At 39.0% G+C, this 21,490-nt stretch overlaps 1 protein-coding gene across 1 annotated transcript in view; it reads right to left on the minus strand.

Annotated features, from left to right (window-relative positions):
- Positions 1–7,606: 7,606 nt before the first annotated feature.
- The window catches only part of LOC109034274 (peroxidase), a 30,885-nt gene continuing 17,001 nt past the window's right edge, over positions 7,607–21,490 (minus strand). The window contains exons 3-13 of the mRNA XM_072295886.1: positions 20,177–20,385; positions 19,674–19,847; positions 18,614–18,807; positions 17,206–17,389; positions 16,251–16,448; positions 14,958–15,105; positions 12,655–12,811; positions 11,521–11,691; positions 10,458–10,656; positions 9,506–9,611; positions 7,607–9,087 (exon numbers count right to left, since the gene is read on the minus strand). Coding sequence (XP_072151987.1) covers positions 9,006–9,087; positions 9,506–9,611; positions 10,458–10,656; positions 11,521–11,691; positions 12,655–12,811; positions 14,958–15,105; positions 16,251–16,448; positions 17,206–17,389; positions 18,614–18,807; positions 19,674–19,847; positions 20,177–20,385 — 1,822 coding nt within the window. The 3' untranslated portion in view covers positions 7,607–9,005. The remainder of the gene's footprint in view (positions 9,088–9,505; positions 9,612–10,457; positions 10,657–11,520; positions 11,692–12,654; positions 12,812–14,957; positions 15,106–16,250; positions 16,449–17,205; positions 17,390–18,613; positions 18,808–19,673; positions 19,848–20,176; positions 20,386–21,490) is intronic.

A 21,490-nucleotide genomic window follows, 5' to 3' on the forward strand; every position in this document is an offset into this window, starting at 1 on the left:
AAACTCTGTAGTTTTAACATTTTTATGAGCAAAGGTATTACTATTTCCGGTGGGCTGTTGAAATTTCGGCGATTGATGGCTTGCGGAGCCGCTTGGTTTCTGCCGTGAGCCGAGCTGATCAAAGCCGCGTAAAATTCTCAACACGTCATCAATGGTGCTAGCTTTAGCCAGCATTATTGCTGAACAAACATCATAAGGAAGCTGGTTTACAATAGGTGCTATAACATAAGGCTCAGGTGCTGGAACATCGAGGTACTGCATGTTTCTCACTCGAGAAAGGAAGTAATTAGATAAATTGCCATAGGTCGGGGCAGGTTGATTCGATGAGACAAACGTGTCAAATACAGAACTCTGAATTTCAGGTCCCCAAAAAAATTGGAGGAACTCGGATTTAAAATCCTCAAAGGATGTAAATTCTTTGCTGGTCTGCAATCTGAGTTTGCAGATAATCATCCGCGGGACGCACGACAATACCAGAATTAAGATCATCACAATTACGCAGATGCTGGTTAGTAGAGGGAGGGTCGGTATGGAAGCGATTAGAGACTGGGTGGGTTGCCGTTATTACTTCTATCACAGGAGACGGTGACATTTGGTGAGGCGGTCTTCTAACAAAAACATTTGGTGATAGCGGTCTTGGGGGTGCCTCAGGTACAGAACGAAATGAATTAGTGGAGTGATCAGAATGAAGTGAAACTCTACTGTCAGAAAGGTTTTGATTCAAATTACCCCTCATGCCTCTACCTCTAGGTCTACGAGATCCTCTACCCCTCGCTCCACCAGAGCCTCCTCTACTAACAGCATTTTCAACCGAAGGGTGGAAATTTCCACCGTAGCGAGTACGTCTAGGACTAGAGTTTTGCGACATCACGTAACAAAATACAAATAAAAAGAGTTCTAAATGAAAGGGAGTAGATTTCTCACAATTACTACTTTTCCGGGTACGAAGAAACAGGAACAGGTTCTGAAAAGAAGCAGAAGCGACGAATTAGAGATGTGTAGATAAGGTGAGAAGTTGCTAGAATCAGACATAGGTCCATAATCCAGGTAGTTTGAGTAGTCAGGGAACCACAAGAGAGAGAGTGAGTGCCAAGTCCTTTATCAGCTGTCCACCCACGTTGGGATCGAGGAGGTCTCCGTGGTGACCCGCTTCCTCACCTCGTCCAAATAATGTAGAACAGGAAACATCATTGTGATGGCAGGAACATGGTAACCTTTAGACGTTAACCGTTAGCACTAGGTTGGCATTAGAAAATTATCAGGAATTTTCTAAGAGGAAAAAAAAATTTTCCTTTGAGCAATAATTTAGAAGGTTAAAAAAAAACTGTCCGCAGAATAACAGGATAAAAAAATTGTCCGCATAATTTCAGGATAGAAAATTTGCATCATCACTGATAATAATAACACTTGTTGGGTTACCGTCTCTGGTTACTGTTTACCGTGGTTTGTAGGTTAGGTTCGTTGGTGGCGAGCTGGTGCTGATGGATGATGGCCATGGTGTGTCTAGATGGTAGTCCGCGGAGTAATACAACGCACAACAAAAAAATGGCGGCGGATCGGGACTATTTCACTACCTCGTGGATCGGATTAGAATGGGCGGAAAAAGTCAAGCAATAATCAAACATGACAACGAAATAAGAATAAGATAGAATAGATTATGAAACACTAATAACGAATACAGGAGCACTTCAAACATTTCCACTAGTTAGGTACGAGAGTACAAGATTACATTGTGGAGGACGCGTACCCGCGCACGCCACGTTTTTCGTTTCGGTTCGAAACACTTAAAGATGGATATCAAAGATATCCTCTTTGAAGCCACTAGTTGGGACGCCAGTTGTAATGGCTCGGGGATCCATACAACAAAGAGAACAGCACGAATCACAATCCGATCGGGCCTCGGAGGCCATCCGGATCGAGCCTCCGAGGCTCGACCGGAGAGGACGGTAAAAGGAAATATGAAAAGAGTAAGTCACGGGTTTAAGGGTTTCGAAGTGGCCCGCCGGCCACCCCCGCGCACTCCGTCACATCCGAGAAAGAAAGAAGAGCTAAATAATCACCCCAAAGGGGTGAAAACTGGGAAGAACTTACATGATCTTTAGATCGGGAAACGGTCTTCGGCTAACTGTCTGTACGGCCAATCAGGCGTCGTCCACTCTCCCTCCACTAGAGGCGCTGCTCTGGTGAGCGGAGAGTGGACGGAACCCGACTGGCGGTAAATTTGATTTAATAAGCTGTCTGGCCTATTACATTAGAAGTGCAGTTCTTACAGTGTAGATAGCAGGAATACTTAAAAAATTCGTAGGAATGAGAAAAATATGCTTGAGGCGTATTAAAAAATTGCCCCCGTCGGGAGTTGAACTCGGGTCTCCCCTATAGGAGACGAGCGCACTGACCGATACTCCAACGAGCTCATCAAAGAGTTCGGCGTAAGATTGTTCATTATACATCCGGGATATGAAATGCGCGCGTCAAGCAGCAGTGAGTGGCAAGCAAAACTTGTCATTCCAAATAAGTTCGAACAGTTTAAAATGATTTGGGTTCTTACAAATCACATTACCGCGAAAATTCTTTTAAAAATGCTCTCATAAGCTGAGGATGACACGCACTATTTTACCTCATCGAAGAATACCTACTCTCTAAGATGCAACAAAATTATAAAGGCAATTCCAGAGAAAACGGCCTTTTAAACTTTCATACCCAAGTTGTTTTGAAAATTTACTTCCTCACAATATGTCATTACTTTAAGTTCTTAGTTGAGATTCAAAGCCAACGAGTTCTCGAAAACCCTTACCTATTCTCTTTTACTAAGCATCAGAATCGATTCATTCTTTCCCTGTTGCATTGATAGATTGATTGATAATCCGGTGGAGGAAAGAGAGGGGAATTTTTCATTCTTACATCAGTTAAGCAATTTCGGAAAGGACTATTTGAATTACTAATTATCTTCATTTTCCGCTTCCTTTTTGCTATCATGTTTCATTGATTTACAATTGGCTTTAGCAACAGGTTTCCTGATCTCGGTGAACCAGATCTCACATCTTATTTAGTAAACAACACAGGCAAGCAGGCCCGCATAATTATTGAATATATTGAAAGGTTCATTCTGGACTTATTATAACACAATGCATATTTTAGAAAAATGTAGAAGTAGAGTCAATACTTTGATTTTACTCACTCGTTGAATTAAGATTGAGTTCGATTCCTTTCTCGTAGCGATCGAAAAGCAGACGACAGGAGGCAGGTCGGTAAACTTTCAATTAATGAACTTTTCATTCTAAAGAAAAGCCGGGCATAAAGTGACACAAGCCTGTGTTACGTCACCTAAAGCACAGGTGCTACCCGTCTCCCCTGTTGACATCCCCTTCCCGCGTACCTGTACTCGCGTTTTAATCCTTATTTGCGCTTTCGCTAGAGTTGACCGCCCAAAGGTTCCAAACTTTCAATGTTGTATTGAATTTATTATAATTATTAGTTTTAGTATTGATTCCTCCAACGCAAAAAGACCCGCTCCCCGAGCTGTCTTCATTATACAACCCAATCCAATAAAGGGATGGTGCTTAGCATAGAAAATCAACTTTCTGTAAATATTGCCATTTTTGACAATTTTAAATAAAGCCGTGTCAAACACAAAAAATATCGAAATTTTTGAAACAAGGTACCTAATCTTATTGTAAATTTTATGTACTTTCACGTGGTTACAGTGATTTTTTGATCAGACCCCTCTAAAATGCTTAAAAATTAGAAAAATGGAGCTAAAAATGGACTTTTTTCAGAAAAGCGTCAGTTTTGATCCCAGAAGAAATTATCCTACCGGCAAATATAATTACTTGAAAGGATGTTGAACACACTTTTCTAGACCGAAATTTAACGTACTTTTCAGTTACATCATTCATTTTAACTTTAAAGCTCATTTTAAAGCGATAAAATCTCAAAAATAACTAAAAAATTAAATTTCATCAATTTTTTTTTAACTTTTTTTAAACCAAAATTCAGTGCTAGGACCCCTCAAAAAGACTTTACGGCAAACTTCACTAGCCCTATGTTATAGAAAATTTTATGAACTTTTCATTTCTTACCTTGTTTTTTTTCTTAAACTCCTTTTAACACGTAAAAAATAAGAAAAATCGCGGGAAAATTTTTTTCGGGCAAATTGCAATTTTTTTCAACATTGCCTCCGCATTTTCACGAGAGACGCCAAAATTCAAATAAAGGTACATTTCTTACATAAAATTTTATCAGCTTTTTGATGATTACCATGGTTTGATGAAAAAAATTGTTTGCAGCCATGAAAAACCACAAAAACCTGAGAAAAAGCCTTATTATTCAATAATTTGTAAATTTTCACCGTCTCAAAAATTGGCTTCTAAGTACACTTAAATACCTTAAAAAATTTATTCATGGACATTTTTTTAACTTCCATGTGCTATTACATTGGTACCATAAAATTTACTTCAAACAAAAATTACTAAACTTAAAAATTTTGAGTATATGTTAAGAAAGTGGTTCGTAACCGAGCAGCCGGATTTTCCAATAGACAACATTAACGCCATATCTAACCCTCTTTAAAAAATTCAAACCAGTAATTTCAGGTATGCAATTTGTTGGAAATTTTATGTTCTAAACGATGATTACCGTCGTTGAATCAGATCCTTAGTTTCCAGCTGTCAAAAAGCCGAAAATCGTTGAAATTCTGAAATTTCTAGAGAAATCAGTTTTTAGCGTAATTCCCTTAAATACGCTTTTCAGGTACATGTTGTAAAATTTAAATGAAAACCAGGGTGTTATTTGTCTTGCAAATTTCATTACCTTTCTAAAAAGTATATATAAGTTATACTTTTGTCGAAAAATAATTGATCAAAAGCGCTGGAAACGGAAAAAAACAGCTGAATTTGTAGTTGAATATTGACTTCATGCTTTTGAATGATTCGTCTCACAATGAGGTCATATAAGATGAAAAGGTAAAATGAATGGGTATACTTATGTAAAATTTAGGGTACTTTTCAGTGGTGCCGTTGTTTTTAACCTTAAATTAATTATTTTGACCTAAAATTGGTCAAGAACGCGAGAAATCGTGAATTTTCAGCAGATTTTGCCGGTTGTTGTTTTTAAATATTAAAATTCGGAAAGAAAAAAATGAGAAAAGCCTAAGTTTTGTATATGATTCTTAATCAAAATTTTATGATCTTTCAAACTAATGCCAAATTTTTTTGGTTTGACGCATTATTTTTGAGTTATAAAGGGAAATCCGTATGTACGTCCTCTTTGAAAATTGCCGTAAGCCGCCATTTTGAAAAACTGCGATTTGACCACTTTCCCGGTGGAATTTTTTGGTAAACTTTTTTTTCTGTCTTATTGGGTACCTAGAGATCCTATATACCAAAGGAAAAGTTTGTGCTAATTTGTCCGAGGTAAAAAGCTAGATTGACTGGACTATTACGCCTTGTCTCCACGGGCCGTTTCACGAGATTTGTCTCAGGGACATAGGCGGTTCTAGACCTTCATGCTTAGGGGTGCCCAGAGGTGGAAAATTCTCCTACATTTCTCAGGGGAGGCCTAAGTTTCGACCCTCAAGTTTTATCCCTTTCCTACCCTCCTTTCTCTTTTTCTCTCCTTCCTCTCTACTTAAATACCTATAAATTCAATGTAAAACATTTTTAGCAAAACTTTCCATCAAAACTACAATCTTACCGTAAAAAACAGTAGAATCTTTGTAAAACACGGCTATCATTATTAATTCTGTTTAAAACATTTTCAATTAATTGCTGGGATTTTTTCTCCATGTGAGCGAATACAGAATCTTTAAAAGCAGTAATTTCACGGTTCCGATAATCGTACTTAATTTTTGCTTGGGGGTGCCCGGCACCCACTGGCACCCCCGTAGGACCGCCTATGCTCAGGGAAAAATCCCACTTACAAAATTGGGGAAAATATTGAGTTAATCAATATTTTTCCCAGTACCAAGTATGGTCCTTTTACCCTTAGGACCCACTGAGAGAAGAAGAAGAAGTGAAAACGAACTGTCCGATATTTTGTTGATCACTCCATTGTTCATGTTTGTTTCGTTAAAATAATGTGTCTATTGTCAATTGAGTGCAATTATTATTTTAATCCCGGTTAAATACTCGACTTTAACTAAGTTATCTTCCCGCGCAAACTAGTCGCAGGACCGTATGAGCCTTGTCCCATGGTAACTGGGAAAAATCTCAGAAGTTTCATTCCTGCGATTCGAACTTGGGAAAAATCCCATGAAAACATCCCGTGGAGACAAGGCCTTAAAGGTTGATACTTCCATGTTAAGGAAGAACGCCGTACGAGCCTTCAGCCGTTGCCAAGTTTTCTCCGATAAAATTCAAAATTATACTGGGAAAATTATGAATAGTATTTTCCAAAATTTCAGACAATTTTGTGCGTTATTTAATCTAAAATATCTACAAAATTTCAAGGGAAAATATGTAAGGACGTTGTCAAAAATACATGTTTTTTCAAGAGAAATTTGGCAACTCTCGAATGTTCATAAGGCGTTCTTCCTCAGCACGGCAGGATAAGGGACTGTTCAAATATTACGTAACGCAGTTAGGGGAGGGGGGGTTTAGCTAGCGTTACGGTGCGTTACAATTGGGAAAATTTACGGAATGCGACTTCCGAGCATTTCGGTGCGAGTAAGAAAAACCAGGGCGCCTTCAATTTTTTTCATGCAACACGCGCATCCATGGAGCGCGAATAGTTGCATCCAGGCGCTGTGATTAACTTTGCTTCCCTTAGACCATCCATTGGCTGCAAAAGTAAGGGAAACTGAGAACAGTTCGATGGTGAAGGTGAAATTACTCAACCACGTGTTTCCGCATGGGAAGTTCCGAATTTCCCGTCACATTTCACTATCACAAGGAGGCCTAATTATCGTTTTTGCTCAATATGTCGTTATTTTTTCTTCTATTGAAAATATTTTCTAAAAATTTTGCGCAAAAAATTCGAACAGTATTTTTATTTAAAAATGTAAATAACCGAGTTTGGACAGAGATCCATGTAAAAATTCAATTGTTCAAGTAAATTTTGCGACCCTGATAAAAAGTAAAGTTATTTTATTTGAGGTACAACGATTTGAGACGCAGGCAAGAAAAATGTGCTTAAAGATGGGATGCTCATTCAGGTAATGAACTACATCAAAGTACTCTAGTTTAAAGTACCTTTATCAATGGCTTAAGTCGAAAAATGGTATTTACACCTATTGTTTAAAAATTACTAATTTATTCAATTTTTTTTCAACAGAGAATTACTCGAAATATTGTTGAATGAGTCGAGGAAGACCAAATAATAATGTAATAAAACTTTAGCTCTGTTTTCCTTAAAAAAAGGGAACATAAAAGAAAACATTCATGTAGAGTTGCAATAGCACAGAATGGGACTCTTATGGTCTTAAGTAAACAAAAAAAAATGGCAATCTCACATAACAGTTGGATTGTCCCTCTAGATATCATTTTACAAAATTATAATGAAGCATATTGATACTGAGGGGCGCCATTATAAGCGAAAAAAACTTCAGAAATGAATTTCAGAAAGCTCAAAGCTCAATGTCAATTATATTTCGGAAATGATATGTGGAGTCTTAAAAATTACAGAATTTTATTAATCCTAATCACAGTGAAATATTTTTTTTTAAAGTTTAAGTACATTTACACTAATGAGTAAAGAAAGGGAAGAAAGACACACATAAAGCTCAGCTTTGGGATCAAAGTTCACCGGGAAAGTCAGGAAACAGTAATGAGAATGGGAATACTCAGGGAAGGTACCTGAAAAATGACCTACTGATGACTCTTCAATGTACTGCCGTGCTAAGGGAGAACGCCGTATGAGCCTTCAGACGTTGCCGAATTCTTTGACAAATAACTGATTTTCAAGAAAATTTTTGCATATTTCTCTTCCAATTTCTTAGATAATTTTGCTCGTAATTCGATCTATGAAGTCTAAAAATTTCAAGGAAAAATATTGATAATTTCCCTCAAAAATAAACATTTTATTGGAGGAAACTTGGCAACTCTTGAATGCTCATACGGCGTTTTTCCTTAGCACAGCAGAGTATAAGTGTTTATCTTGCGTAAGTGCAAGTGTGTGTATTATTCATCTTCCAAAGTTTTCTGGGACAGGAGCTTTCAGTCGAAAATTCTTGGGAACTGGAAAATTCCCACACAGATCCAGAGGCTCAGGTAATAGATTCACTTCCCCTCCATACTTCCCTTCCAATCTACAACTTACGTAGAGGTGACTCTACGCATACATAGCTCTTTCTTTTAAATAATTATAAGTACTTACAGAGTTCTTTCATTTTGGTCTAGAGAGCTTTGACATATTTGAATTAATTTTTTTGCGATACCGGTAAAAATTCTGAGTAATAAGAAATGGGGATACAGATAAGATAATTTTGCATTAAACTGTTGAGATCATATCCTCCTTCTCAAGGATTCTAAGCGTGAAAGAATGAAAAAAAAAAACAAAAAAACATTTCTCTCCATAAAAGTAAAATCAGTCTAACTAACATAATGATAACATACGCACAGAAGGAGACATGTAAAATATATTTCAGCAAATATTTACCATCCACCCTGAGAATGACTCTTGAAAAAAATAAGTGTCAGGAAAATGCTTTTCTCAACTCAAAAGGGCAGTCGCTTTGTCGATGTTTTTCAAGAAAAATCTGTGTTTCATTGCAACGAACAATTTTTTCGATGCTGTTCTCAAAGTTAGTGAATAGAGAGGCCTTGAGAAATTTAGATTTTTGCTCATTATTTAGCCTGAGATTTTCATGGATGGATCGTGTCTTTTGTAAAAATAAATATATATTTGTACTTTTGGGTTTGACCGGGATTCGTGTATTGCGTGATGTTTCTCAAGATTTCAAGCACCCTTCGTTCATTTTTTCCCGCAGCTTGGATCTAGCACAAGTATTTCCGTCCACGGATGGAAATAATTTAATCAGGAAACTCCTCGATATTTCCTCTTTTAATTAATCAGGCAGCCGCCACTTCATTTTGCCATGCACGAAGGTTCATCGCCGGAATATTGGGAGAATTACATGGCACTCGTTTGTTCCTGAAACCAAGAAAATATAAACTGTAGTTTTTCAAAATCCATTTAAGTACTAACATTAAGTCTTAAAGTGAGAGTAGCATTTTTAAAAATATAGGTATTCCTCAAAACTAATTGTTGATTTTATTACCTTTCGCAGCCCTATATCACCTACAATTAAATAACCGCTCTATTGAGAGAATTTTCTCAAGAAGGGTCCTTTCCTTGATCATAAAGTTCTCTAGTGGACGGACACTTTAAGATTAATAATATGCACAACTTTAAATAATCTCTTTGATTCCTTACTGTTTATTTTTTATATTTTATTTTATTTTTTCTTTGGTCATTGTTACATTTAAAGATGTAAGTATCGTGGCAATTTTCAATAGCTGTACAATAAATAACATCCCAATTATCTCCAAAAAACAAAAACTAAACTTACAAATATGATGGCTTCCAAAAAGCTAAAGGTTGCATCAGCACAATATCGTCTGAGTTATCGCATAAAACTCTTGCCAATGAGGTTTTTCGGATTTCGTTCAGTTGGGCTGAAAAATAAAAAGGAAGTTTTGGGATAAGAAAGGTGTAGGCGGAGACTATTAAATTATGAAAAATGAGTTCGCTTTGTTCAAAAGGTGCAGTTAAATGAACCATGATTCTGAAAAATCTTCAAGCTTTCAAAACAGTTTACAAAAGACTCTTACAACTCTAAGGGTATGTTTACTTTAGAATTTTATGCAAAAAAACCGTGCCCTATGATTAAACTACGAGAAAGTCGAATTAACTCCCAACAGAAATAAATGATGAATAGAATTTGAGAAGATATTTTTTTCACTTTTTGTAGCCATTTTTAGATTTTCTTTTCCGTCGCATCCTCGCATCGCACCGCGAAAAGGACGTGCTTCAAATCAGGACTGTTCGGTCACCTTTCGCATGATGTGTTAAAATAAGAGCGGAACCGATGGCGTTCTGCCAACAGTCTAATATTTTTAAGCTCATCAAACTCTCCTAATTCGAGATTTTCAAAGTAGGTAATGCAGCATTTTATCAAAAGAATCTTAGAAAGGCCGCAACAAGTGAAAAACATTGCTCAAACACAGCCATAAAGTGAATTTACCCCCGGCTTGCTTGGAATAAATGAGGTGGCGACCCACACAATTATGTGTAAGTAGCTGAGCTCTTCATATAAACCAATTTAAATGCACGAGAAAAAAAATTGGTGATGGTACCTATCTCCTTCGCGACGGAGACACTTTTCCTCGTTTAAGCGAGGAATATTATGTTTCTGCAGGAGGATAACGTTACAACTCTGGCATTCTTGCGAGTCTCCATTTTTTTTTTTTTTACTTTCAACCTATCTTTGGTAGACTTTTACGTGAATCCTCATTGCTTACCAGTGGAAAAAGATGAGAGGTCACCGCCCTCCTCATAGAAAAATCTATCACCGGCCCTCAGTCGTGCAAATTGGTCTCCGACAAGGCAAACAAAGGTGGGTCCCAGTATGGCACCTGGCAGTGGATTTTCAGAAACGGCGCCGATGTATAAATCCACGTCATCAATACTTCCATACACGTTGGCTAGGCGCCCGATTGTCTGTTTGAATTAAAAAAGAAACAAGCTGAACATTAAAAAATTGCTAATAGAAACAAACGCTGGTGAAGCAATTAATTAAATATTCAAGCTGACTTGCACATTTTGCTGTTTACAAAATGTCACTTTTGTACTCCTGCGAAAAAAAACTAATCCAATAATGTTCATGCAGCCCTTAAAAACGAAGAGGAGTCACTATATAAGCTCAAGGAACTCAATCATACTCTTGACACATGAATGAAAAGTGAAACTTAGGGGGAGTTTGGGGAGACTCGCTGTTTGAGATACATATTTTAGTTTTGTTTTGTTTTGTTTTGGGGGGGGGGGGGGATTTTATTTTCCGCCAAGAATGCCGTTTCCCAGGAAAACTTCAATTTCATAGAAAATACAGAAAACTCGATACGATGGAATTTTCAGATTCAGCGCTAAACTCGGTTGAGAATAGTCTGTCTTGATTCTTGCCCCATTTTGGCTGATGACATGTCGACGGTGTGAGTCCGCAATCACTATCTTGTTTACGGTGTCTGAAAATCTCCACCTCTATGTTATTTTTTTAAAGGAGAACTAATTGACACCATTCCTTGAAGTTTATGGAGAATTTTTTTTGCACAGAGAAGAAAAATCACGGCAGTTTTGAAGACTTGCCGTTGAGTAGTTTTCCGTTTAAAAAATTAAGTATGACAGGAAGTCTGCGACGTCGCAAACCGAGTTATGTGATTGCCGACCCACACCGTCGATGTGTTTTTCATGGAAGCTTTAATTCCAACGAATGTATACATTTTCCCCGGAACAGTCATGAATACAAAAAGAAAGCATGTGAGTCTGCAGAAAACGGCATAAGCTCAGAAATATTATGACAAAACTAACCTGACTATCCATCACAGATTCTGCATCATTCCAATTCCGAAGCCTCCTCAAGCCGCAAACTTCCCTCCACTGATTGTAAGGTTGAAGCCCATGATCACGGCCCCTCTGGATATTGAAGGCGACTAGATCAAGTCCAAACCTCTGGTTTCCTTGAAACAAGTGGTCAGTAACCTTGAATCAGAACACACTGTAACTGATCAACTGAAAAAAGCGCGTCGGTGGCTTTTCGTCACCTACCGTGAGTGTGGTTTGGTCCTAGAGATTGAGAAGTTGATAAACAAACCTCATCTTTGCTCTAGTCATTTGCAACCCATTAAAAACCCCCTCTACGTGAGTCAGAAGAACTTCGACTTCTGGTCTCCTCTGTCTCTTTCTCTCTCCCTTAAGGAAGCAAAGTAGAGTACTAAGAAACTTAATTTTTTTAGTATATTTCTCTGAATTCAGACAAAATTGACGGCATATTTACAGGAAGTAATGTTATTTAGTCTCCTTCCTAAAAAAAAAAAATGAGAAAATTAGGTTATGCGGAGAAACTAGGCTGGTGCTGTTTAAATTCGTTTTGTTGATGTGGATAAAAAATTCACCGCTCATGTTAATTTCCTGTTAAATCTGATATCCCTTAAAATGCGATGAGACCAACTCGGCCGGACAATTTTTTTGACCGATCTAAATTTTTTCTCATTATCAAACATATTCAGATCAAGTCAAACCATCATTGTATTTATAGACAATTTTTTTAGTCATCTACGAAAAAATCCAAACATGTCAAAAATTCATTGTAAATGTGCTACTTTGCAACCCGTCCGACCCGTCCGCATGGTTGAATAATAGATGAAAGCGGAGAGAGCTGAAGCGCCTTCACTTTGGCGGATATGCACCACAGGCATCTTGCAAGCACGAATAGTTGCGTCCGTTGGACATGATACTCTCTGAAGGCGCAACTTGTCAAACTTCAATTTGTGAATTCAACGGTACAGTCTGATTGTGAGTAGAGGAGAATAATTACAAGGATCATAACGTGACGATGCTGTATCTTTCTGTATTCTATTGTTCAATGGAATTTTCCGGATGTTACTGGAAGGAAACAGGTATGATTAAAACCCTCAATGCGGTTTATTTAAATTAGAAACTTACTTCTCGTGTGAAAAATCGATCAAATTTCTGGCTGCTTTGGAAAGATAAACCTCGAACAAAGTCATCGATGGCTCCATCAGCGTAAAGAACAAATGGCTGAAAGTGTTGCTTGCTTAGTTGGAAATTTTCTCTAATATGTCCAAATTTACCGTAGCCGCTGTATGGGAAACAATGAGAATAAAGTATATTAGTTTATCTACCGTAGAGACTCAGTGATGGTGTATCATATAATCAAAACCTCTTGTTCAATGTCCTCAATGATCACGTTTTCAGATGCAAGTGGTCATTCCAGCAATATAGCTAGAATTTGCATGTGTCTGAAATATTTTGAATTTCATGTTAAAAATGAAGATTTATTAAAAGATTTATAAGATTTTAAAGATTTATTAACGGAGAGGCGACCCGAGTTTCAAGGCGGAGTCATAAGCACTAAAGAGATTCCAACGTGGAGATCCAGCTCCAAGATGTAGTGAAGGCTGTGAGGGAGCTGAAAACTCGCAGAGCTCCTGGACCTGGGGGTTATTACCGGCGGAGTTGATAAAATGTGGGCACCGGTAAACTATTTGAAATCTGAAGAAACTCATGCAAGACTGTTTGCATGGTTCCGAAATACCAAAGGATTGGAAGGAATCTTGGATTACTCCCAGTCATAAGAAAGGTAGTAAGCAAGATTGCGACAACTACAGAGGTATATCGGTCACAGGAACCTTGAGCAAGGTCTACGGTAAAATTCTCAAGGCAAAGGTCGAAGAGTTTTGGAGCGGCCAGGAAGCCGAAGAACAGGCTGGTTTTAGAGCCGGTAGGTCTACCGTCGACCATTTGTTCACCATTACCCAGGTCATCGAGAAGAAAAGGGCGGTCAGCCAGGAGCTGCACTTGGTGTTTGTGGATCTTCAGAAAGCTTATGACAGCGTGCCGTTAGTGAAGCTTTGGGAAGCATTGGAAAAAAGGGGTTTTAGCAAAGGACTTGTGGGGGCAATTAAATCATTTTATAACGGGACGATAGCAAAAATTAAATGTCGTGGAGAGTTGTCCGGAGGTTTTTTCGTCACAAAAGGGCTAAAACAAGGCTGTTGTTTGTCACCAACACTATTTAAGGTATACCTAGAGCACGTGTTAAAGGAATGGAAAAATAAGGTTGCGGGAATGGGCGTTCCACTCGTTGATGGGCAGACCCTTTATACTCTATGCTTTGCCGATGACCAGATCGTTGTAGCTCAAGATGAGGAAGATGCAGATTACATGACGCGGAAGTTGGTCGAAGAATATCGGAAATGGGGCATGGACGTTAGTGTGTCCAAGACAGAGAAGCTGGTCGTGGGAGCAGCGCATCAACGGCAAAGCATAGAGCTTGAGGATGGACGGCGCATCGAAGAGTGTGACGAGTATAAGTATCTCGGTGTTTGGCTCGATCAGGATGGAAGGATGGATAGAGCAATTAAGGACAGGATCATCCAGGGCAGGAGAGCCATCGCGATGCTGAACGGGGTGCTCTGGGATCAGAGCATCTCAAAGGCAAACAAGCACCGGATATATGATGCCATCGTTAAAAGTATCGTGCTCTATGGTAGTGAAGTGTGGCCTTTGACGAAAAGAACGCAAGAAATGTTGAGGGCAACTGAAATGGATTTTTGGCGGCGATCTGCCGGCATTTCGAGACGGGACCGTGTCCGTAATGAGAGAATTCGCCAGGTGATGAAGGTTGAGAAAGATATCGTGCACGACGTCATGTCCAGGCAGTTATGCTGGTATGGACATGTGCAAAGAATGTCGGAGGAGAGGTTGCCCAAACAAGTTTTGGATTGGGTACCACCTGGGAAGAGGCGACGGGGACGTCCCGTAAAGGGTTGGCGGCAGGGCGTTGACGAAGAGATGTTGCGGTGTCAGTTGCCCGATAACCTCTGGGAAGACAGGCATATGTGGCGTTTGGGTGTCGTAGAACGCCAGAGTGCGTTGTAAAGCGACTTTAATAATAATAATGTTAAAAATTAAATTATACAAGAATTACTGAGCATTGAATCCTTGGTTTCTAAATTGAAGAATGAATCGAGGAAATATGACACAAAAACCGAATTTGCTAAAATACATATGTTTGAATGGGAAATGCCGTCTGATGACGTAATTTGGTGGCACATTTTATTTTTCTCAAATATCCCATTTCAGAAAAAAATTATGAAAATTACTGCGAACTCAGCTCTATGAGCAGTGAGCACTCTCAGATATGGTAGTGCACACTTTGTGTGCAAATTCTCCATTTAGGGATGGCTTTAAAAGTAAAAATTACTTTAATTCTTAAGACTTACTGGAAATTCCCCTGTATCTGACTATGTCCGAAGCGGAAAGCTGCAGCAGCAAATACGTTCGTTATCCCACCATTTAGGTTCGGATCATAATTGTGCGTGTGTCCAACTTCGCGCGGAGTCAAGCGGAACTTTTCTACATACGCTCTACCTGAAATCAAGGATCCCATTAATTGCACGCGTGATCTCAAAAACCGACAGACGTTTGGATAAGAAACTAATTATATATTCATAGATGCAATCGGAACTTCATGCCATCCGAACTAATCACAAACATGCGTTAAGCAGGAGATTCTTCCAAGTCAGTCCAATTAAGACTAAAATTTACATCCAAAAATAATAGCCATCGTGCGTAGGTTAAATTTTGTTGACCCTTCTTCGGCGAAAGTGGCATTATTTTAAAGACACTTTCATCCTTTTGCGGTAAGGATGAAAAAGTGCCTTGAGGTAATAGCTCAATTTCGGACATTTTATGGCAAAGTCATATTTTCATAAAGGTGATGAAATCGGTCAAAACATTATTTAAGGTGGAAACTCGAATTGTTAAGTCTAGCAATCACTCAAAAAGCATTCTCTTAGATTCATAGTCCATGCAGACTCTGAAAAAATTGACAAGACTAAATACTCCTGATTCAATCGGAATTTTGATTCCGATCAAGAGGAAATCCGCTTAAATTAAGACGATGTGCTCTCGATTCAATTGAAAATCCGATTGAATCAAGATCATTTTTTTCTTGTCAATTTTTCAAGAGTCTGGACTCTGCATCTAAGAGGCTTTTTTCCAGTGACAATCTAGTTTTGGCCATAAACATAGGTTTTCATCTCTTAATGCTAGGCGCACTTTCTATAATAATTTCAAGTCAGTCGTTTCAATATCATCGAGTCAGAATGTCAAGCCATAATTTGTACCAGTAGGGGATTTCGCGAACGTTTGAAATAAATTCTTTTCTGAGAATGTCATAATTGCCTGGGAGACCTTGACTACGTTTTCCGCAAATTCTTGGTTTATTGTAGTCTATAACTTAAAATATCCGCCGAGAGTCAGATTTTAGATTTTTTTGTTCTTTGCGCTCAATAATATAGAATTCACCTCTCTTAGCCGTGTCTAATTTTTATTTTTATTTCATTTGCAACCATTTTGTATTTTTAAAATTTTCATGCAGTGCGCAATTTCTTTTCTATTTTTTTCTTTTTCTTTCTTTTTTTACCCTTGCCTGACCATTTTGCCGCTTAATCATAAATTGCAAGTTGATTGGAATATTCTCTTTGAACATGCAATTTGGGGGTGGGTGTTACCTAAGACGATGGGGAGGAATTCGTTGTAGGTGATGTGCTGAAGTTCGGCGATGACGATGCGCCTGCTCTCCTCAAAAAGCGCTTCGTCACTCCAGTCCGGGTGCATGTTGAAGAGCTCTTCTGCAACTCTGTTGTGTTCCCGCATCCAAATCGTGTGCATCAATGCTAACTCGATCTGCTCGTTCACGCGTCCGTCTCCTGCCGATCAAACCAGTCTACATTACTGCCGTGCTATGGAAAAACGCCGTACGATCATTCGAGAGTTGCCAAATTTCCCCGGACAAGTAATGAATTTTTGAAGAAAGTTATGTTTATTTTTCTTTGTCATTTCCAGATCTTTTAGATTAAAGTGGGAATAAAACAGTCTAAAAGTTTTAGATAATAATGTTCTCTATTTTCGCAACAAATTTGATTTTTAATAAAGGAAATCTGGCAACGTCTGAAGGCTCATACGGCGTTCTTCCTTAGAACAACGGATTATTTCTTAACCACCAGCCAAACCGTAAATCCATCGATGGACAGGCCAACAATCAGAGATATGATACAGTGACCCAGGGTCCACCGATCAGACTGCAGGGCGCAGGGCGTTTTCTGACCGTCAAAATAGGACTTATTATCACAAAATTGTCCCTCTGTCGGAGCTACGACCCCCTAATTTTTGGGAAAAGCATCGATTTTTTGCCGATGAAGGAGAAAACATGTCATAACCATTCTCTATAAGTCAACTACATACATAAGTAATGTCTTTGGTTCGGACTATCTCGCCACCTCGCCCTTTGTTCTGTTCATATATGAAAAGTGAGTTTGACACCGGTGACATGCTTTGATTTTTGATGAAATTTGGTCTGCAATATCTGTGCTAAACGTAGAAACCTTCTTTGAAAGGCCCGATAGAGGTATGACTGGGTTTTTTTCTTCTTTTTTTTTAACGTTGTGCAATTCCGAATGGATTTACCTGCTTGGAAACAGGAGAGTCTTTGCGAGCTGCTACACTCAGAGGGATTATCGGGCAGAAGTTCTTTACCACGGACCACTTGCGCTCGGAGGCGCCCGCCACGGAAAAGCCGAAGCCGTTGCTGCGTGTCGAACGTCGATCCGTAGATCATCGACGCATCTAAGTATCCGGATATTTGATTCATCTATAAATAAAAAAGTAAATATAAATTACAAGTTTCAAACAAAATGAATACATTGGCCCCTCAAAATGTCTCACAAACTTTTTTGAGCGCAAAACTCAACCTACGTACAACCTTTTTATGAAGAACGACATGCCTTTCTTCCTCATGTAAGACTTGGGTCACTTACTTATTTTCCAGGAGATGAGAGTTTTATTTTTTATACCCTATAATTGATTTTTTTTTTTCTTCTCCAACAGAGAACTGTCAAGTTACACTCATACCGACAAGGTGCTAAAACTCATCAAATTAAAATGAAATCCCTTTCGAGGATTTCTCCATAAACACTAAGGTTAATGATGATTTAATCCGATCAATTTAAGCTAAGAGAAACCAAATATTGTACAGGACGAAAATGAACTCTCTTCATCTATCCGGCCTTTCAGAGGTTTCACTTTTAGTCTTTTAATCACTCTCACGGTGGGTCATCTAAGCGCGCAGAAATTAAGAGATATTCTCTCTCTGAATGAGAGAATGAATTGAGGCCTATCTTACGGATTGAAGGGGCTTTCCTGGCTATCAATGGATCTATCTACACAAGCGTGGAAGTCTGCCGCGCTTGGCAACATGTGGACGTATTTATGCTCAAAGAGAGGAGAGATTGGTGGAAAAGAAAGAGTGCTCTCGTTGGTTGAGAGCTGTAAGAATGCATGGGAATTATAAAGCGCCACTGACGTCAGTGGCGACGACGGAGACGATGACCCAAGTCTTAAACTCATGAGCCCTTTCCACAACGCTCTTGTCACATGCACACAGCTCATGAGTCAGCATATTTTGGCGCTTGGTTCCACCCGTCTCTCCTCTCCTTTAACGTACAGTATATAAAGATTATATTAGTTTACCTAATTAGGTGGTTGAGAGTTATGGGTTGGACTATAAATAATTGATTAATAATTTGGTCCACATGTTTCCAAGCGCGGCAGACTTCCATGCTTGTGCAGATAGATTCGTTGATAGCATGGAAGGCCTCTTCAACTCGTAAGATAGGCCACAATTCATTCTCTCAAGATTTAATGTCAAATCCCACTTTTCCATATTGCCGAAAGGAATCACGCCCACCTTTACGTTGTATCTTATTCAGAACAAACGAGCACACTCCATCTTTTCCACACGTCTCTAGTTCCATTTAGCATTTTGTTCATCTAATATTTGACTGTGCACGTTCAGAAAAATGACTCTCTTACTCACTTGTTCCCTGGGGCCGAAATTGCACTCGGGCCGAGCAGCAGGCAAAGAGCGCACGAACTCCATGCAAGTTTCGCCGAACTGGGCGAAAACAGGATCGTTCCTCGGAATGCCGATCGGGAAACAATCAGGATGTCGAAGTCTTTTGTCGATCACTTTTCCACCGCGGCAGCAAGCAATTCCGCTACCGCCTTGACCTATAACCAATCGGAAGCAAGACAATTATTTCAATCCAATTACACCCATCTCGGAATCTTCATTACAGGTCAAAGAGAAAATTAGAGCTACAATTCGTATTTTCCCGGACGAAGGAACCTAACTCTAATCCACATTTGCAAAATTGACTCGAACATTTCAATTTTTGCGAGAGTATATTGTCCAATTCATGTTAGAAATTTTGCTATTATAAATGAGTGAGTAGGAGAAAAATCAGCCAAATTTTCAAATAGGACAGGCCTCTAGGTAAGGTATGAATTAGGACACTACGCAGCTTGCTTTTTCTTCAATATTCCACGGAGAAAATGAATCTTAGAACAGGAAGTCCAAAAGTCAACTCTTGAACAAGATAAAATAAAATTGTATTATCAACATTGTTTAAATGGCAAAAATACAAAAGACGTAATCTGTATTATTTGAATTCCATTTGGACGCATTTCTGTCAAACGGAACTATGTGCACTATGACGTGAGCCCTGTTATGCATACATTCTTATGGGTCTTAGGGATCATGTCTTAATGCACATGGTTCAGTTTGACAGAAATACGTCCTTTTCATCTATGTGAAGAATTGTGCGAATCGTTTACTACGTAAGATTTTGAAGTGAAAACATCTGACATTGTTTTTAGTTCAGACTTTGGTCCATTGCTCGATAGTTTTTTAGTAATAATCCATTTTGCGAGTGGATTTACCTAACATCACAGCTTTTCAATACTTATAATTGAGACGCAAAAAAGCGCCGGAAGTTGATTCGATTCTCTTGAAAACCTTTAAAGGAAGATCATTCTAATCCAAATACCCAAAATGCATCTGTTTTTTTATCCAATGGGATAGATTCTTATGGTACCTCGACTGATGGGGGTATGCGTGAGATCATGGTCCAGGAACTGACCCCACTGCATAACCATGAGCGTGTGATTGGCGTCTGGTACGTCCGCATCTTGAGCCACTATCGAGCTCACCAGTCTGGCACTGGGCAATTCTCGGCCATCGATGCCGTTAGATCTTGGCGAAGTGATCCCTACATGAGAGAAGAAAAAAAAAGGATCAAATGCAAGAAATATGAAACAATTACTGTGAATCAAACTTGTAGGAGGGAGGAGGTATGTGGTAAACTGTCAGATTTTTCAGCATTACGTATGTTATGAACAGCCCATTACATCGAGGGAAATCCAAAAAGTATAATGGATATAATAAATTTGCATGGTAGCTTCATTATATTCGGCTAATTTTCTGTTTTTATTTATTTTTCCTTTACCGAGAAAATTTTCTGGCGATATGCAGGCAATTTTAATTCCATAAAAAAGAGGGAAATATAATATTTATTTTTCTATTTGATATTGCACTCACCATCGGTATATTTTGGCGGTAAGACTCTTTGGTAAGCGGTTCCAACTCTTCCCCAGTGACCATTGACTAGATTGTTACAAACGCCGTCGATTGACCTGTACTTCAGTCTGGGGCACTGCAACTTTTCTGGACATGCGTCAGCAATGACCGTGTTTAAAATACTGAACTGGGGTAGGGCGAATGTGCTTTGGTCCGGGCTCAAATTGAAGCTGAAAATAAATTATGAATTAAAATATGATTTTGAAAGATGATTTTGTATGATGCACCTGTCAAAGAATTTTTCTCTAGGCTAACGAAGATGAGCCGGACAGTTTTTAAAGATCACAACTCTTTTCTGTGGATTTGTTGGCTGATCTCCCGTTCGAATCCAACAGCCGTCCCAACTTTCTAATGGGTCAGTTGCGCTGGTCACAGAATCATATTTTGATCCCCTTGATTCTTGTAGATTAACTAGAAATCATTTGATCTGTCCAAACAGCAACTTTCTACGTTGAATATTAACCGAGACATCGCGCCTTGAAAAACTCGAATTTTGACGTCATCCACTGCGGTAGTACATACCATGTTATGCACTACCGCGCGGTGAATGACATAAAACGACTCGCGTTTTTCAAGGACGATATCTCGGTTATATTCATCGTAAGAAAGTGCTGTGTTATGGACAGATCTTTATTTCTAGTTTAATCTACAGAATCAAGTATATCAAAACACGATTCTGTTACCAGCTGTAACTGCTATGTACCAATCCTACTCTAGATTCTCCCAAATTTTTAGGATTGAGGCCAAGCAGAATCTATTTCTGCATATTCGCTCGTCAGTTCAGTGAGAATTTGTCATTTTCACCCCAGGATTCGAACCCAAGACCTATGGACCAAAATTCATATGCGCTGACCGCTACGCTACGCCATCCTGGCCTGAATTATTGTTCTAGAAATATGGTGTCCTCAAACATACATTAACTGAAAAAAAAATCCGGTCGTGGAAGCCGTACTTGCCGGTTTTATAGACATATCGTCCGCGTTCCGGGCCCAGAGGCCGAAACTTCCGGGCTTAGCACCCGGAGTAATCGAAGATACGGCTCCAGCACCCGGAAGTATCGGCCTCTGAGCCCGGAACAGACGGTGTGTCTATAAAGCCCGTAACTTTTTTTCAGTGTTAGACGAATTACGTGGAGAGAGTATGAGTAATCCAAAAAATCCATCCGGCCTTCGCCGATACCACCGTGAATGAAATCCAGGCCCAAAACCAGTGCTTTCAATAAAAAACAAGGACTGAGAATTACTTCCAGTGCGAATGTGTGCTGAAATTAGTTCA

The sequence above is a fragment of the Bemisia tabaci genome, chromosome 2 (genome assembly GCF_918797505.1).
Source record: "Bemisia tabaci chromosome 2, PGI_BMITA_v3".
In the NCBI taxonomy this organism is placed as follows: Eukaryota; Metazoa; Arthropoda; class Insecta; order Hemiptera; family Aleyrodidae; genus Bemisia; species Bemisia tabaci.